This window comes from Gallus gallus, chromosome 5 (genome assembly GCF_016699485.2).
Source record: "Gallus gallus isolate bGalGal1 chromosome 5, bGalGal1.mat.broiler.GRCg7b, whole genome shotgun sequence".
Taxonomy (NCBI): domain Eukaryota; kingdom Metazoa; phylum Chordata; class Aves; order Galliformes; family Phasianidae; genus Gallus; species Gallus gallus.
In genome coordinates, this window is record NC_052536.1 from 49,989,280 (window position 1) to 50,004,165 (window position 14,886).

Sequence of the window (14,886 nt, forward strand, 5' to 3'; positions counted from 1 at the left end):
GCAGCCCCTCATTTCCGGGCTGTGAGGCCGGCCGCTCCTCCTGCGCACGCGCAGCAAGTCCCCAGAGGGCGAGGAAAGGAATAACACGCCCGCCTTCAGCCGCGAACGATGCAGGATTGGCTGGAAGTGTGCGGGCAGTCGCTATTGGTCTTCTAGAACGGGAGGGCGGGGACCGGCGAGGCGCCGCTTCCTATTGGCCTAGCGCCGCGCCCGTCCCGAGCGGGCCGAGCGGTCATTGGGTGGCAGCGCTGCCAGTCCCGAGGGGCGAGTAGCGGCGGCGGCGGAGTGTCGGGGGAAGATGTCGGGCTGCGAGGCTCGCGACGCCAAGAAGCTGGTGCGCTCCCTCAGCGGGCTGCGCATGGTGCCCGAGCACCGCTCCGCCCGCAGCCCCTTCGGCCTGGACGAGCCGCCCTGGGTGCCCGACAAGGAGGTACGGGGAGGGGCGGGGGGTTCTCTCAGCCTACGCGCTCTGAGGGCCGTCTGCGGGGCCCCGTCGGGCGTAAAGCGCGGGGTTCCGCTTCGCGTGGCGTAGCGGGCGGGGGGGGCCGACCCGGCGCTGCGCTTTCAGGGCCGTGTGGCGGGCGCGGGGCTCGAAGCGTTTCAGTCAGCTTTGCTTTTAAATGCTCGTTCAGTACGCTGTGTGATCGCGAAATTCCTCCGAGTTTGGTGTAACGTGCGTCGGTCGTTACCCGTTCGCGCAGCCGGGCGCTGGCAGGGCACGGGCGGCTGTTTATTTAGCGTCAGTTGTTTACTTACTGCCGCCGCTCTGTGGCGTGGACTCACGCCAGTGCGTTGACGTGTGGTCCGAGCCGAGATGCAGTTTTGATGAGGCTCCGCGAACGTAAGCAGGCAGTCGTTAAGCAGAGCTGTTCCTCGCCGGGCGCTGCTCCGTGTGGGAACGCCGCGTCCGACCGGGCTTAGGAACAAGGAGGAAAGTGCCGCCCTGCCTGCCGGCTCTCGGGGCTGAAAGTTGTGCGTGAAGGCAGCGGCGGGCAAACGGCGCGGCTCCTGCGGCGGGACGTGGCTGCCCGCGCCTCGCTGCAGCCCTCCTTGGCCAGGCGGGTGCGGATCTGCGCTGCGCGTACCTTGGCCTCTGCTGCGGGGAGACCTGAGGGCTGACATCATCGTCGTTGGGCGTAGTTGACCTGTTGGTTATACGGTTACAGAACGGTTGGGTTGGAAGGGAGCTTCAACTCAAACATGTGGTGCCATCTTAACTCAACTGAAAGTTGTTTGGGGGTTTGTAGTAGGGTTTGTTTAAGCTAGTTAGATATATACTTAAGAACTGATGTATCTAAAACGTGTTAATCACCAGCAGAGCTTAACTGGTGATGTTCCTATAGAGGAAATGTTGCAGTAGGAATACTGGTAGGGTGCAGAGGTGGCCAGAGCTCCCGAGATCCACCTGTGTCCCAGATCTCACATGGCTGAGGACCACTGTTTGTTTCCTAGCAGGGGTGTGTGAGTTGAGCGTACCGGTGGGGCTCCGGGCTCGCAGCAGCGTGGAGCTGTGCTTTATGTGGCCGTGTGACAGAGCTGCTCATGTGCTGCTAGCAAACTCGTGCAGCTCAGACAGAGGATTGGTCACGTGTGGCTACAGTTTTGTCAGAAGGCATCTCCCACTGGCATGGTTCTGGCTGGGCATGTTATGACATCTGTTTTGATGAGCTTGCAAACCTTCACATCGTCACGCAGTCACTGTGCTTAACCAGGTGTTGGCTTGCGTTGCTTCTCACATCAGGTTGTTACTGTATATGCAAATAAAGTACATGAAGTATAACTACAGCTTCCTGTCTATCTACAGTGTTCTCACTTCTGCCTGGATCTAAAATGTTGCCCTAATTCTTTATCGCACTTCAGCAAGTGCATCAGAAGTTCCTCTCAGCTTGTAACCAGTTCTCATTGCTCCTGAATTATTACCAGCACCCAACATCTGGTTGCTCTTCCATTTTCATTTTGGTGTATGAAGTGATCTGATACCATTGATTGTGAAATCAGTATGTTAATGACATGCGTTTTATTTCATGTCTTATTTTCTATCTTCTTAAAAAGAAAAAAAGAGATGTGCAGTAGTTTTGAAAAGCCTGTGCCTTGAAGACCTGAAAAGTAGCTCAAGTGGCACGCTTTGTTCTCTGTAAATGTGATGCCAAACATAAGCAGTCCCGTGCTGTTTGTGTCATTAGGATGAATGGGAAGGATTTACCTTTAAAGATGTTCTCCATTTGCGAGCTCTTCCCAGGCCAAGTAGCAGCCCTCATGCAGATGGGTTCTCATGATTGGGGTTACTTAAAGCAGAAGTGCCACGAAGGAACGATGTATCGAGGCTGCTTGGATTGGAACAGTTCAATATCAAAAAGCCACTCTGGTAGCTGCCAGCACGCACCATTTCCTTCTGATTTACAACTGCACTGTGCATTGGGTGGTGTTACTGTAATTGGTCTGGAGTTTAGGAATATTCTTCTACTAAGTCTATTTAAGTCTTCTACTGAAATTATTTATAAAGACTCGGGGTCTTTTGAAATTCTTGCCGTGCCCAGCTCCCAAATTATGATGTGTGTCAAAACTTAAGTCAGCAAACCAGGGGCAATGCAGACCAAAATGTGGTGTTAGCTGTAGAGCACTACAGAGCAAACATTGGCGCTGCAGATGCCCAATGCTGACGGATCTCAGTCAGTGTCTGTGAGAAGCAGCTTTTATGGAAGCACTGAGAAGGGAGGTGGCTGGGATTGAACTCAGTTACGTAAACAATACAGGAGCACTTCTAGTTCTGCTCTGTGCGGATTGAGAAACAGCTTCCTGTACCAGATATTGCAGTGCAGTTATTTCTGCTCCACTGCAGCGACTGCTGTTACTCTCTGATTTGCTAAGCCTTTTGTTTAGGTGTGTGAATGCTTTGTATAAAACTGGAGTTACAAGAAACTGAAATGTTTCTGGAGACTCTCCTCCTTAGCTGCTGTAGTGTTTTCCTGCCTGTAGTTGTACAATTTGGGACAGTGGTTGGGAAAGGGACTTCTGTTTCACCACAGAAATAGACTGCAGGAGCTGCTGTAACTGGAGAGAGTTCTTAGAAGATAACGAGTTTGGTATTGAAATGTATTAATGAAAAGCAAACGGTGATGACTGTGTGCTAAGCAAATAGCTCAGCCTAGGGCAGCTCTTTAAGATGACATTGAGCTGAACTCTGTGATGGCCTGGCTGCAGGAGTTTAGGTTTCTGCAGCTGTAAAACTCAGGAGAGAATCCAGCTATGAATTTATGCCTTCCTAACACAAGTAAGCGTGTTAAGGATATCTGAAATGTCATTCTGGCAAGATGCAGTATTCCTTAGGGTGAATGATGTTGGCAAATCCTACAGGTTAATGTTACTTTGTGCTGTTTTCTAGTGCCCGAGATGTATGCAGTGTGATACGAAATTTGACTTCATAACTAGAAAGGTAAGAGAAATCGACAGAATACAAAGCTTTAACTGTTGCAACACGGCAGTATGGACTTCTGATATAAAATGTAGATGACTGAGTAGAATTTCATGCCAAGAGTAATGGATGTTATCATAGTTTTTCTTCCTGTTCTGCTGTTTCTGGGTAGAGGAGTAGTTTTTCTTAATAAGCTCCATTTCTGTGATGTTCCTTTAGCTCAGTCTGTAACACACAGTGTGGGTCTTCCCAAAGTGCCAGGTGCGACCAGCTGGGTTTGCGTGAAAGGGACACGTTGGAGCTCATGCTGGAGTGGGCTGCCAACAGCAGCACTGCCACTGAAACCAAATTAATGAACGCAGTTCTGCTTTCAGACATGAAATTAGCTGTGCAAATATGAACTAACCCTTTTTTTTCAGGTGTAATGAATTACAGTCTGACATGAAAGAGCTCAGTTGTTAAAATGGGGAGAGCTGAAAGCTGGGTTGTCCTTCTGTTCTAAAAACGGAACAGGATCTCTCTCACGGTCAGAAAACGTTCTGCTGACCATGGGGGTTGTGCAGCCTCCTGGAAAGCCAGCACTGATTGTAGCAGATTCCTCTATGTGAGTGCATTGACACTCTGTTATTGTGTGCTGGTGGAAGTGTGACATGAAATGCATTGACATAGTTGATGGTTTTTCATCTACTTTTTGAAGAGAGAAGGAAGGAGAAATCTTGAAGCAGACATAGTAATGGATTGGCTGCAAAGCAGTAACTCATTAGGCTGCTGAATTTTACTTGTGTTAACTTTGGGAAGTAAATGGAGGTAACCAAGTGTAGCAGGTACTTGAGAGGACCATGTAAGACTTGGAAGCTTAACCGTGATCAGAACTGCAGCGTATCACTTCCTTGTGTCGAGCAGCTGAGACTTGCTGTGAGCCACAGAGCAGGTCCTGCTCGCCTGGGAACACTTGTTCTGACACGTTCTTCTCAACTGAGACAGGGGAGGTTTAGGTTGGATATTAGGAGGAAGTTTTTTTTCATACAGAGGGTGGTGACACACTGGAACAGGTTGCCCAAGGAGGCTGTGGATGCCCCATCCCTGGAGGCATTCAAGGCCAGGCTGGATGTGGCTCTGGGCAGCCTGGTCTGGTGGTTGGCGACCCTGCACATAGCAGGGGGTTGAAACTGGATGAGCATTGTGGTCCTTTTCAACCCAGGCCATTCTGTAAGCTGCTGTCATCTGCTGAAAGCTTGCATCAGGAAGAACTGCCAGGGCTCCACACCCCAGGAATGATTGGAGCAGAAGCCACTTTTTGAAGCTGTGCTGATTTTGCCAGATCTGATTTTAACTAGCATTACAGCTTGGTTGGATTTGCACCGTGCTGCCCAGTGTTTCTGATAGAGAGAGGACTTCAGGTTTCAGCTGTGAAGTTTTACAGCTTTTTCCGTGGGAAACATTTGAGAACAAGCTTAGAGGGGGAAGAACAGAATCTGCAATTGAAGCTTAGAAGGGACCTGGAAACTGCTGTTCTCCACTTTTATCGTCAGTAAGGCAAGGAAGGGGTTTACTGCACTTTGGGTAAAATCCTTTCAGTATCTCACTGGTCTGCTTCAGAAGTGTGTTAGCAGTGCCAGCAAAAGCTTGCAGTGCTGTTCATATTGCACACCACTCTCAGGGCTCACTCTTCAGAGAGTTCTTCCCACCACTCGAGCAGTTAATTGCTGTTTACCTCTTGGCTGCTGTCCTGTCCCTTCCATGTGAATATTTCACAGCTGAGAAACTTCTGGTTGTTGGGTAGGAGGATGTTTAATGTAAGAACTTTACCACGTTATTCCCTAACCATTGATTCTGTAAACGAATAAAACATTCTCTCACACTTAGCATCACTGCCGAAGATGTGGGAAGTGCTTCTGTGACAAATGCTGCAGCAAAAAAGTGCCTCTGCCTCGCATGTGCTTTGTGGACCCTGTGCGCCAGTGTGCTGAATGTGCCCTCATCTCACAGAAGGAAACAGAGTTCTATGACAAACAGCTTAAAGTGCTCATGAATGGCAAGTACTGACTGCGTGTATACGTTGTTTTGATCTCACTTACATCGATAAAAATGCTGTGTTAAAAAACATCTGATAAACAGCAAGATGAATTCCTCTCGTCAAGCTGTTGTGCTGCAATTTTCTGTCCTCAAAGCACTTCCTTGGTGTTGTGTTTCTTGTTTGCCACTTCATTCTGTATCACCGGCTTATTGAGAGACAATAAAAACAAAAAGTCGTTAAAAACAAAGAGCACTGGAATGCCTCTGAGGACTGATAGGTGTGCAGTTGGCATTTAATTAAAAGTCCATCCTTTCGCCGCATTTCTGTTGCACTAAATAAGGATAAGAATGCTTAACAACAGAGATCTTTCTGATGCGATACTGTGCTTTTTTCAAGCTTTATCAGTGAGCTTTGATCTTGTTCACGGCCTGTGCATGTGGCAGGTGGCAGGACAATCCTGCACAGCATTAAAGCTACGTGCAATAAAGGAACTCGCATTCCAATTACATTAAAAAAGCTGAGTTTTCAGTTTTGAAAATACTCTGATGGTTCAGGGCCTTTCGATGGGCTCTTTACTGTTGGTGTGTTACAGGTGTGTATAACCGGTATGCTAAACCACAGCCTGATTAGTTCCTAAGGAGACTGTAGGGCCAGAAGGGGGTATGTTCATCCCTGCAATGCACAAACCATTATCATTGTGCTGGGCAGGTAATGGTGATGATAATTTTTGAAATAATGTGCATTAACCTCAAGATTTTCCTTGAGAAAGTTTGCCCTGCTTGCATTCGTGTTATGCAGCTGAAGCGTGAGGCTATTCCTGGCTTGCTGCAGACCCACACATCTCAGAGCAGTGGTTGTTTGGGTGTCCTTGGCAGCTTTGCTGCTGCTGCAGGTCTCATGTCAGCAGTAACTGTGCATCTGCATGGAGGGGCCACCGAGGTGCAGTGAAGTGGGAAGCGGGCGGTGAGGTGAAGCTCTGAGGCTGCGTGCTTTGGACCATGGAGATGGATCACAGGGCATTCGGCAGTGCTCTGCCTTAGTGTTATTTCCCAGGGCAATGCTGTTGGGATTAGGCAACAGAGGGAGTATGAGGCATGGAGGAAATAAAGTGGTAGGCGTGTTGTCTGCTTTGATTTATGAATCACTTCAATACTAAGATGACTTTCCTGATGTCAAAAGAGCTGTTTTGAGCAGGTGGGGAACATAAGACGAAGGCAGAAGTTCGCTGACCTGGCAGTAAGGCTCAGCCAGTCTTCAGCACTGGAAAAGGCGTTGTTTCATATCTGTTAAGCACACAGCTGACAGTCACATCCCGCTACTGATTCTTCTGTGTAATTTTGACATGATAGGATCTTTGTTTTTGTTATCTTCAAACCTGTTCTCATTTTTAAAGGATTTATCTTAGATATAGTGCATACTTCTACAGCATGCAGGTAAAGCAGCATGTAATGGTGAATAGTCCCGTGATGCAGAACCTAACTAAAGGCTTTATCCGTTCAGTGTCACAGGTGCAGGAAGCAAAAATGAGTTGTCCTTTTCGATACTTCCATGTTCCTTCCTAAATGCTGCATTAGAATACTGAGGCTTTTCTTTTCAGGTGCTACGTTCTTTGTAACTCTGGGAACGTCGGACAAATCGGAGCTCATGGTCTGTCGGCTCTCCAACAATCAGAGGTGAGGACAGTTGATAGAAACGGCACTTGTGGACACAGCTGTATTATTATATAACAGTCCAAACATTTGATTTGGATTTGGTATTGTTGACAAGAAAATCAATCTATTTTTTCTTTTGTTGCAAAGATACCTGGTTTTGGATGGAAACAGCCATTATGAAATTGAAATTGTACAAATTTCAACTGTTCAGATACTTACAGAGGGATTTACTCCTGGAGGTAATTTTTTCATTCAATACAAATTAACTGTTAAGAACAATGTGGAGCTGTAATTATTGCTCAAGCCAGACAGTGCAGTTCTGGGTTATCGGTAGCTCCGGTGTAATTGTGTTACTTACCACAGTTGTTGGAATAGTGTTGTGCATGGAAACCTTTCCATGTGGCTGCTGAGATTTTGGGGGAAGCCTCAGAATTCAGAAATGATTTTAGAGCTGTAACATGAGAGAATTTCTTGGTAAACCAAAGTAAAGGTGGTCATCTCATCTGATCCTTTCTCTTGGCTGAACTTCTATCTATTGAATGAGCTCATAGGAGGCAGCTGTCAGTCTTAGCTTCAGCTTCAGAGTTCAGCCAGGGTTTCTCTTCTGTTTGTACAAACAGTTCAGAGGAGAGTAAGAGAGAAACGGTCTAAAAACATAAAGCTGTGCTCTTAATTTCATTCCAAATGAAGGGGCCAAATTAAACTGGTAACGTTTTTATTAGAAGGCAGCTACTCACTGCCTCAGCTCCTGACACGTTTCATAGCATTTCAGGATGAACTGAACATGATTTCATTGAAATGAGAACAAATGGGGTCAGGAATTTTAATGATTACTTGTTAGCAACATTTCTGTCACTGCTGGAATCTTTAATTGGACAGTCTATCAGTACAGCTTGTTAACTTTAATGAACTTGATATTGAAATCAACCAAACGTGTTGCTGAGTTGCTTAATGCTCCTGTAATTTCTTGTTCATTGCTCTTCTGATTGCTTTATCTTTTTGCCTGCCTGCCTTCCTTCTTGATGGTAGAAAAAGATATTCACACTTACACCAGCCTTCTGGAGAGCCAGCATATTACTGAAGGTATCACCAGTACCTTTTGTGAGCACAGCTCCCTCCAGCATGCTCTTATGACCCTCTCCCATCTGCTTTCCTGTGCAGTGCCAGCTTATTGCTTGATGTGTGTCTGTTCAACTTAAGACGAGTTATGTTCCAGTACTGATGTAATTATTCCTTCCCATCTATTTAATAAACCGAGAATGATTGTTTTGTAACTCTTTGGTGGAGAACTAAAACACTTGAGTCCTTTTTTGACCACGTGTGCTATTGTCTGTCCCTGTAGAGGACAGATGAGAAATTATCTCTCGTGGCACACAGCTTTGCACATCACCCTCCTGCAGCAGAGGTTTCCTGAGTTGTGTACACCAGAAATGAGTAACGTATTTCCTGTGTATTGTTGTCTCGTACATGGCAGTTAGTGTGACAGGGCAGATGCAGTAGAACAGTGATAAAGATGGTGAACTGCAGTCTGTCCCACAAGAGGAGGAAGTAACTGTTTATAAACTGTGTGCTTTTGGTCACGTTGCTTTGCCCAGGATGGTCTTTGTTTGGCCTGTGGATATGGGGGTGATGGCCTCCAGGACTCTTTCTGCTCATGCAGGCAGTTTTGTGAAAATGCCCTCCTGTGTGTGTGTGCACCGTTGCTGTGGCTTTTGTTTCTGCTCTGCTACCTCAGTAAATGAGCTCCCCAACAGAGTGAATGCGAAGCATCAGTGTGCTTCACATTCTAAACAAAGCTGCTGTTCAATTTCTATGCATTTGCTTTGGTTTATCTTAATTTCTATGCAGCTAGAGAGCTGTCAGCACCTTGCTATTGCACCGTTGTCAGAACAATGTCATTTGTAAGGGGTTTCCTTCAGGAAATAAATGGCATTGTTGCCTGTTGCCAGCTACTCTTGCCAAATTCCCAAATGCTGCCAGATTTGGATGAAGCAAGGATCCCTGTTTGAAACTGGTCTTACTGGACACTGGTAATTCAATTAGGAAACCACAGGCTGTGTTGTGAAACCACGTTATCTATTGAAATATGAGGCTTTTCTCAGTGTGTGCCAGCAGTGGCTTTTACAGGTTCTGCCTCAGTGATCGTAGGAGAGAAGTAAGCAATACTGCATCTGCACGTTCCACATCCCACTGTCCGCCTTCTGTCACTGCTTCCTCTGATGCTGCACCTGGTAGTTCACCTGCAGTTGTCAGCGCTTTGAAACGTGGTTATTACCTAAAAGAGGCTGTGTTGATGCGGTTGGTAAAACACTGCTATTCAGGATTTCTATTGTTTTTGTTGTTTTCAGGAGGCAATACCCGTGCCATAGGTATGATTCTGCACTATAAAGTACCAGGCTCAGAGGAGCTAACGCAGATGAAATTTACAGCCAGTGAAGACTTCAGCTCTAACAAGAAGCTGTCAGCAAGCTGGCTGGCAGCTATGCATAAGGTAAGCAAGAGAGGAAAAACTTACAGAAAGCTGAAGACAGTTGGAAGGATAGTTGGAAGGTGCTCCGCAGCAGTAGGGAGTATGCAGTCCTTGGAGCTTTCTTTCTTTTTGTTATTCTTCTTAACATGCAGATTTTAAGGCCTTGTTCTTGAGAAAACAGAAGCTAAGCTGCTTGCTGTGCCTTTAGCCTTACGCTGTTTGTGGAGGGAATTGGTTTGATGGTTATTTTTTGCTTTCACATTAGGCAACAAAACTTCTTTATGAGTCTCGGGACCAGTAAGAACTGAGCAAACTGCTGGCAGCTGGAGAGCAGACATCAGCCTCGGAGGACCTGCATCTCACCTTGTGCTAATTTGACAACTGGTTAACACTTTCTCTTGACTTTTTCTCATTCCAGTGTGGTTCATTATGTAAGAACTGGCAAACACAATGTATTTCTGTTTTGAACCATGAGTATTCACTATAGTGTGCAATATGTATACAATTAATGCTTTAAACAGTCTCACCTTTTAAGACTTTGTATATTTTGTTAAACCTTTATTGCCTTTATTGGCACTTAATATGAAATATGAAAGTGACCTGCACTACAGCTAATGTACAGCACAACTTTTGTAGTAACAATTATATATACTGTTTGCCACAAAAAGCAAACAAAGGTGTATGTCTCTTCTGCAGAGAATAGCTTTTGGGTATAGATCTCAGGTTTTTCCCTCTATCCAAATCAATGTACAATAAAATCTGCCTTAGATATGGTTTTATAGAATTCACTTGATTTTTTTTTTTTCTTAACGGATTTCACCAAATATCACCAAATTGCAATTATGTGATCTTGGAACCTCCCTTCTGTAATAAGAAAGCTTCCAGAATAATTTTTAGTTTTGTATTTTCTTTTTGGTAACTAGCTTTTGTTAATCTAACTGTAACGCTATCTGGAATTGTATACGTTTTAATGTACAATATGAATAAATTAATTCACTTATTTAAACAGGAGGTGATACTTACTTTAGTAACTGCCTGCTTCCATCTGAATGCTGAGAGCTCTGTCTTCTTATAAACGGGACTCTCACTTCAGTTTTAAGCTTTGATGATTTGCTACATCCTCTGACTAAACCTAATGCAGCCAATGTCCTCCTTCCACTGTCTTAAACTGGTAAAAATTGGGCAAACAAATACCTGAGGCTCAGGTGTCAGCTTAAGTGTAAAGGACCCTTCAGAGCTTTTCTAGCCGAGTCTGAATTTGTTGCAGTTGGAATAGCGGAGCTCGCAGTGTAAGGTGGTTCAAAGTTTACATGGGAAGTCATTCTCTGTACATTGGGTACAATGAGGAAACCTCAGGCAGCAGCCAGCACAAGCTCCAGCTGGTCTTTTGATGCTGACTGCGAGGAAAGGCACATCTACATTTGCTACGTATAAACTTAAGGGAGAATGCAGCCCACGCCTTAGCAGTACTTTATTGTGCACATTTACATTTTCTCTGCATGAGTGTATCGGAGGCTCTTGAAGTCATGACATTCATGTAGCAAATTCTTCAACAATAATACCCTTTCACTTTTCACCACAATATATACAGTTAATGCTAACCTGTGGTAAAAGCAAATTACAGCACTGCAGAAATGGATATATAAATTATACACAGAACTTGTACATGAGGAATTAATCAAATTGCATACTGTTTAATGGGAGAAAATTACAAGAAATATGGCTACAACTTAACTTATAATGGGAAATCCAAAATATACTTTTGGTATATAAAATCATGTACAATTAAAATTCCAGTGAAGTGCTTTTTTTTTCTTTTTTTTTTTTTTTTGCTTGAAACTACAACGTAGTGGAATAGATTATTGCATAACTTGCCTTGGCAAGAGATGGAGGCTGCCAGGAACCACAGAAACTGTCCTCAAATTGGCTCTTTTGCCTTCCTTAAATCCTTCTTTATAATACCTCATTTCTTTCTTCTCCTTAACTCAGCATCTCTTCACACCTCACTTCCTACTTCTATTCAGTCCTTCATTTTTTTCTTCTAGACTGACCTGGGCAGACTTAAAATTATACAGTATTACCCTTACCAGACTCTCACCTTTCTCAACTATTGCACTTTCATCCATGCAGACGTACAAATCCTTTAAGCTGCTGCAAGTTCACTATTAATTGTTCTGTCCAGAAAGGACAAACCGCAGTGGTTATTAGGGGAACCTTTACATTAGTAGAGGTAACACTGGTGCTGTAGGCTGAATAATAAGAAAATATAACACCAAGTGAACTATCGTGTAGGGGCTTTGAAAAGTGTACTAATACTGTTGTTTGGTTAGTTCTCTAGCTTGATTCTAAATGCAGATTTATACTAGATGCTAGACTATGTAAAGCTTTTGTTGGGGTTGCCTAAACTAGGATATAAGTGCAAAAGCACGTTAACACTTAATCCTAGCCTTCATAAAGCTTTGGTGAGTACTTACTGATGAATGGCATTGGTGAAGATCTCGTGTCCTAGAACCCAAAGAGTTGATGAGTCATGAGAGAACTCAACATTCACTGGTATTGAACAAAAACATCCAAAATCCTGACATGGGACAGTTACTGTGGGGTTGGAGCAAACTGGACAGCTTATCTGCACTTCGCAAATGACACCTCTGAACATTTAACACAAGAAAGCTCCTACCACACTGAACTTCAACTCAATACACCGCTTTAGACAACAGTTGGCGGAACACTGTAGGTAGTGGAGATACAGCTCTCCTCATCAGTGGTGGGTCACATAGAACAAGATTCATTTACAAACTGCAGATCTTGAAACTCTTGGATGCTGTCCATTTAACAAGAGAAAGCACCATTAAAACTAAGTATCATAGTTTTATTTCTCCATGTGAAATGATCAAAAACAATGGCTCCAGTGTATGTTTTAAGTTTCCAGTTACCAGCAAGGTATTGCACTGTTGTACGACTGAATTCAAGCAAGGGTTCGCTGTCTAGGTTTTATTCGTGGATACAACTGTAAAAACAGAATGAGAAAATTAGGCTTTGCATGGTTGACAGCAAATTAAATATAAAAATTGATTCAGTTATAACTAAAGGGTACTAATGAGAACTGGGTGTTAAAAAGAGGTGTTTTGAAGGCGTGGGGGCTTTTTTGTTTGTTTTTAAGCTACGGTGTGTTCTTGGGTGACTTGAAAAATTAAAGCAGCAACAGCAGGATGCCAAGGACTGACTGACTCCTGCAAACAGGAGCAAATTGCTGCTCCGCAAATAACTTGGTTCTTTTAGTTCGAGATCCCACGCTAGGCTAGGAGATTCTTTTCTGGAAATACAGGAGTTCCCTATCGAGCCCCCAAAAGAGCTTATTTCACGCTCTCTGTCCACTTGGTGGCCTTCCATTCCTGGTCTTCTGTGATAGCAGTGTTACATTTGGCTGAGAGCTGCATAAATGACCTGTCTGAAGTTGCTACCTAAAAGGCTTTTTTCCCATTTTGAAGTTATATAAATGTATGTTTATCTTGTGTCAGGTCTTAAAAGCCTTCCTAAGTATCTTCCTGGGCCAAAGAAAGCTTAGGGCTGCCTAATAAAGCCACCACACTTAAATTGCAGAGCATTGAGAAGATGACCACAGATCCCTACTTCAGGGAGAAGTAAAAAACTGAAGGCAAGTGGTAATTCAGCACTTACCCCAAGAAGGTTTTTAGGCACATAGCCTTCTTTATCATTGAGGCGGGCCCACCACCACTCTGTTTCATTGTCATCCTTGCGTCTTAGAATAGTAATGGCATCGCCCTCATGGAACGACAGCTCATCATTATTCTGGGCTTCATAATCCCACAGTGCATACACCACTCCTTTGTTCATCACTCCCAACTTTTCCTGCACTCCTGTTAACAAGAAGTTACACAGAACGCTAGATGGTAAAACAATCTATTTTTTGCCCTGAGACTTTTGGTGTGGCTCAAATATTAGTCTCATTATTAACATTTCATAAACAATTTTCAGCAATAGAAACTTCATAATCTTACTTCTATTCAACGGAGGACAAAACCAATTTCACAACTGTTTGAGCAAAGCAACTTTATAGAACTGGTGTGTTTCCCAAAGGCCTCAGTTCTGTAACAGAGTTTGCACACATTGCATACAGTGCCCCTTGAAGCTTTTGAAAGTCTGCACAATATCAGAGACTTAATTAATCTGATATCCATCTCCATAAATTAATGTTTTTTCTGCTCCACCAAGGTACTTTCTTTGCAAAATACGTCTTAGTAACTAAGCACATTCTCTAAGTTAAGTATTCATAATGCATACACATTTCTGGAGGTGATCTGCTAAAAATTTGTAGGAATATTTCTGTCAAGATACCTGACAACTCACTGCTACTGTGACAATCTCCCGGTGGAAGCATTTCCTTGAAATTAAACCCAATTAATCTTAAACAATTGTAGCATAAGGAGGAGTCTGCAAGTCAAGAAGGAAAGGACTACGAGCAACATAATAACCAAAAGACTGCTATGTTTTTACCATTTTGAAAGAACAGGTGCAGGACAATATTCTTCAGTCTGGAGCCTAAACAGATGTTTCATTCACATCAGAGTGCCAGAAAAGGGATGAATTTTAGAAGAGAAAAAACAGGTTTGTAAAGAAGTGTCACAGCTTACCATACAAGAACTGAGAACACTGAATGTAACCTTCTTCCATCTCTTCACACTTGTCTGCAGCAGTTTCTATATCACTTATAGTTGAAGCAAAAATAGCTGCCCCAGATTCAACCAATAGTTTACAGAGATGAACACTATTGCAAGAAGCTGCACAATGCAAAGGTGTCCTGAAAGAAAGCAAAAAGGTAGAAATGAAAAAAATAAACTGCTAGGAATCCTAGCTATTTTGTCTTGCAATACAGAGCTCAGTCTGTTTTTAAAGGAAGTTGTTATAGGATATGCGTGCATTGTTCAAAACATGACAAATGACTCAGAGTGGATTCCAGCATCGACCTGACTCCGATAAAGCCAAACATGAAATAGATGTTATTTTATGTCAACTCGCATAGCTTGCAGTGCTGCTGGATATAAAACCAGCATTTTCCAATATTAGGAAAAATAAAAGGCAAGATAAGGGGGGAGAAACTGCTCAGCAGCATGGCAAGGTTCCACATCTCCAAGCTCTTTACAGGTGCTACATCTACCTGCAAGGCCTGATTCTTCAAGAACACAAAATCTGTGAATGGGTTATGCCAAACTGGAACTTCAATACATTTTTGTCATTCATTATTTAAAGTTTAACTACTTCAGCATGTGAAGAAGAAACGCACCTATACTTCTAAGTAAAAACAAAATGTACCGTA

General features: G+C 43.8%; 2 protein-coding genes across 18 annotated transcripts in view; one reads left to right on the forward strand and one right to left on the reverse strand.

Annotated features, from left to right (window-relative positions):
• Window positions 1-270: 270 nt before the first annotated feature.
• On the forward strand, window positions 271-10,557 carry ZFYVE21 (zinc finger FYVE-type containing 21). 2 transcript variants are annotated; one of them, NM_001277520.2, is made up of 8 exons: window positions 271-430; window positions 3,383-3,433; window positions 5,279-5,447; window positions 7,027-7,102; window positions 7,229-7,320; window positions 8,111-8,164; window positions 9,430-9,572; window positions 9,817-10,557. In NM_001277520.2, exons 1-8 carry the CDS (start codon window positions 299-301, stop codon window positions 9,850-9,852), a joined length of 753 nt encoding a protein of 250 aa, NP_001264449.2. In that variant the 5' UTR covers window positions 271-298; the 3' UTR covers window positions 9,853-10,557. The 2 variants fall into 2 exon arrangements, with proteins under 2 accessions (NP_001264449.2, NP_001264450.2); NM_001277521.2 differs by lacking the exon at window positions 8,111-8,164.
• Window positions 10,558-11,004: 447 nt separating this feature from the next.
• PPP1R13B (protein phosphatase 1 regulatory subunit 13B) overlaps window positions 11,005-14,886 on the reverse strand; it is a 64,066-nt gene continuing 60,184 nt past the window's right edge. For all 16 annotated transcript variants that reach the window (XM_040701312.2, XM_040701311.2, XM_015287839.4 and 13 more), the window contains 3 exons: window positions 14,204-14,370; window positions 13,230-13,429; window positions 11,005-12,558 (listed from right to left, as the gene is read on the reverse strand). In XM_040701312.2, coding sequence (XP_040557246.1) covers window positions 12,517-12,558; window positions 13,230-13,429; window positions 14,204-14,370 — 409 coding nt within the window. In that variant the 3' untranslated portion in view covers window positions 11,005-12,516. The remainder of the gene's footprint in view (window positions 12,559-13,229; window positions 13,430-14,203; window positions 14,371-14,886) is intronic.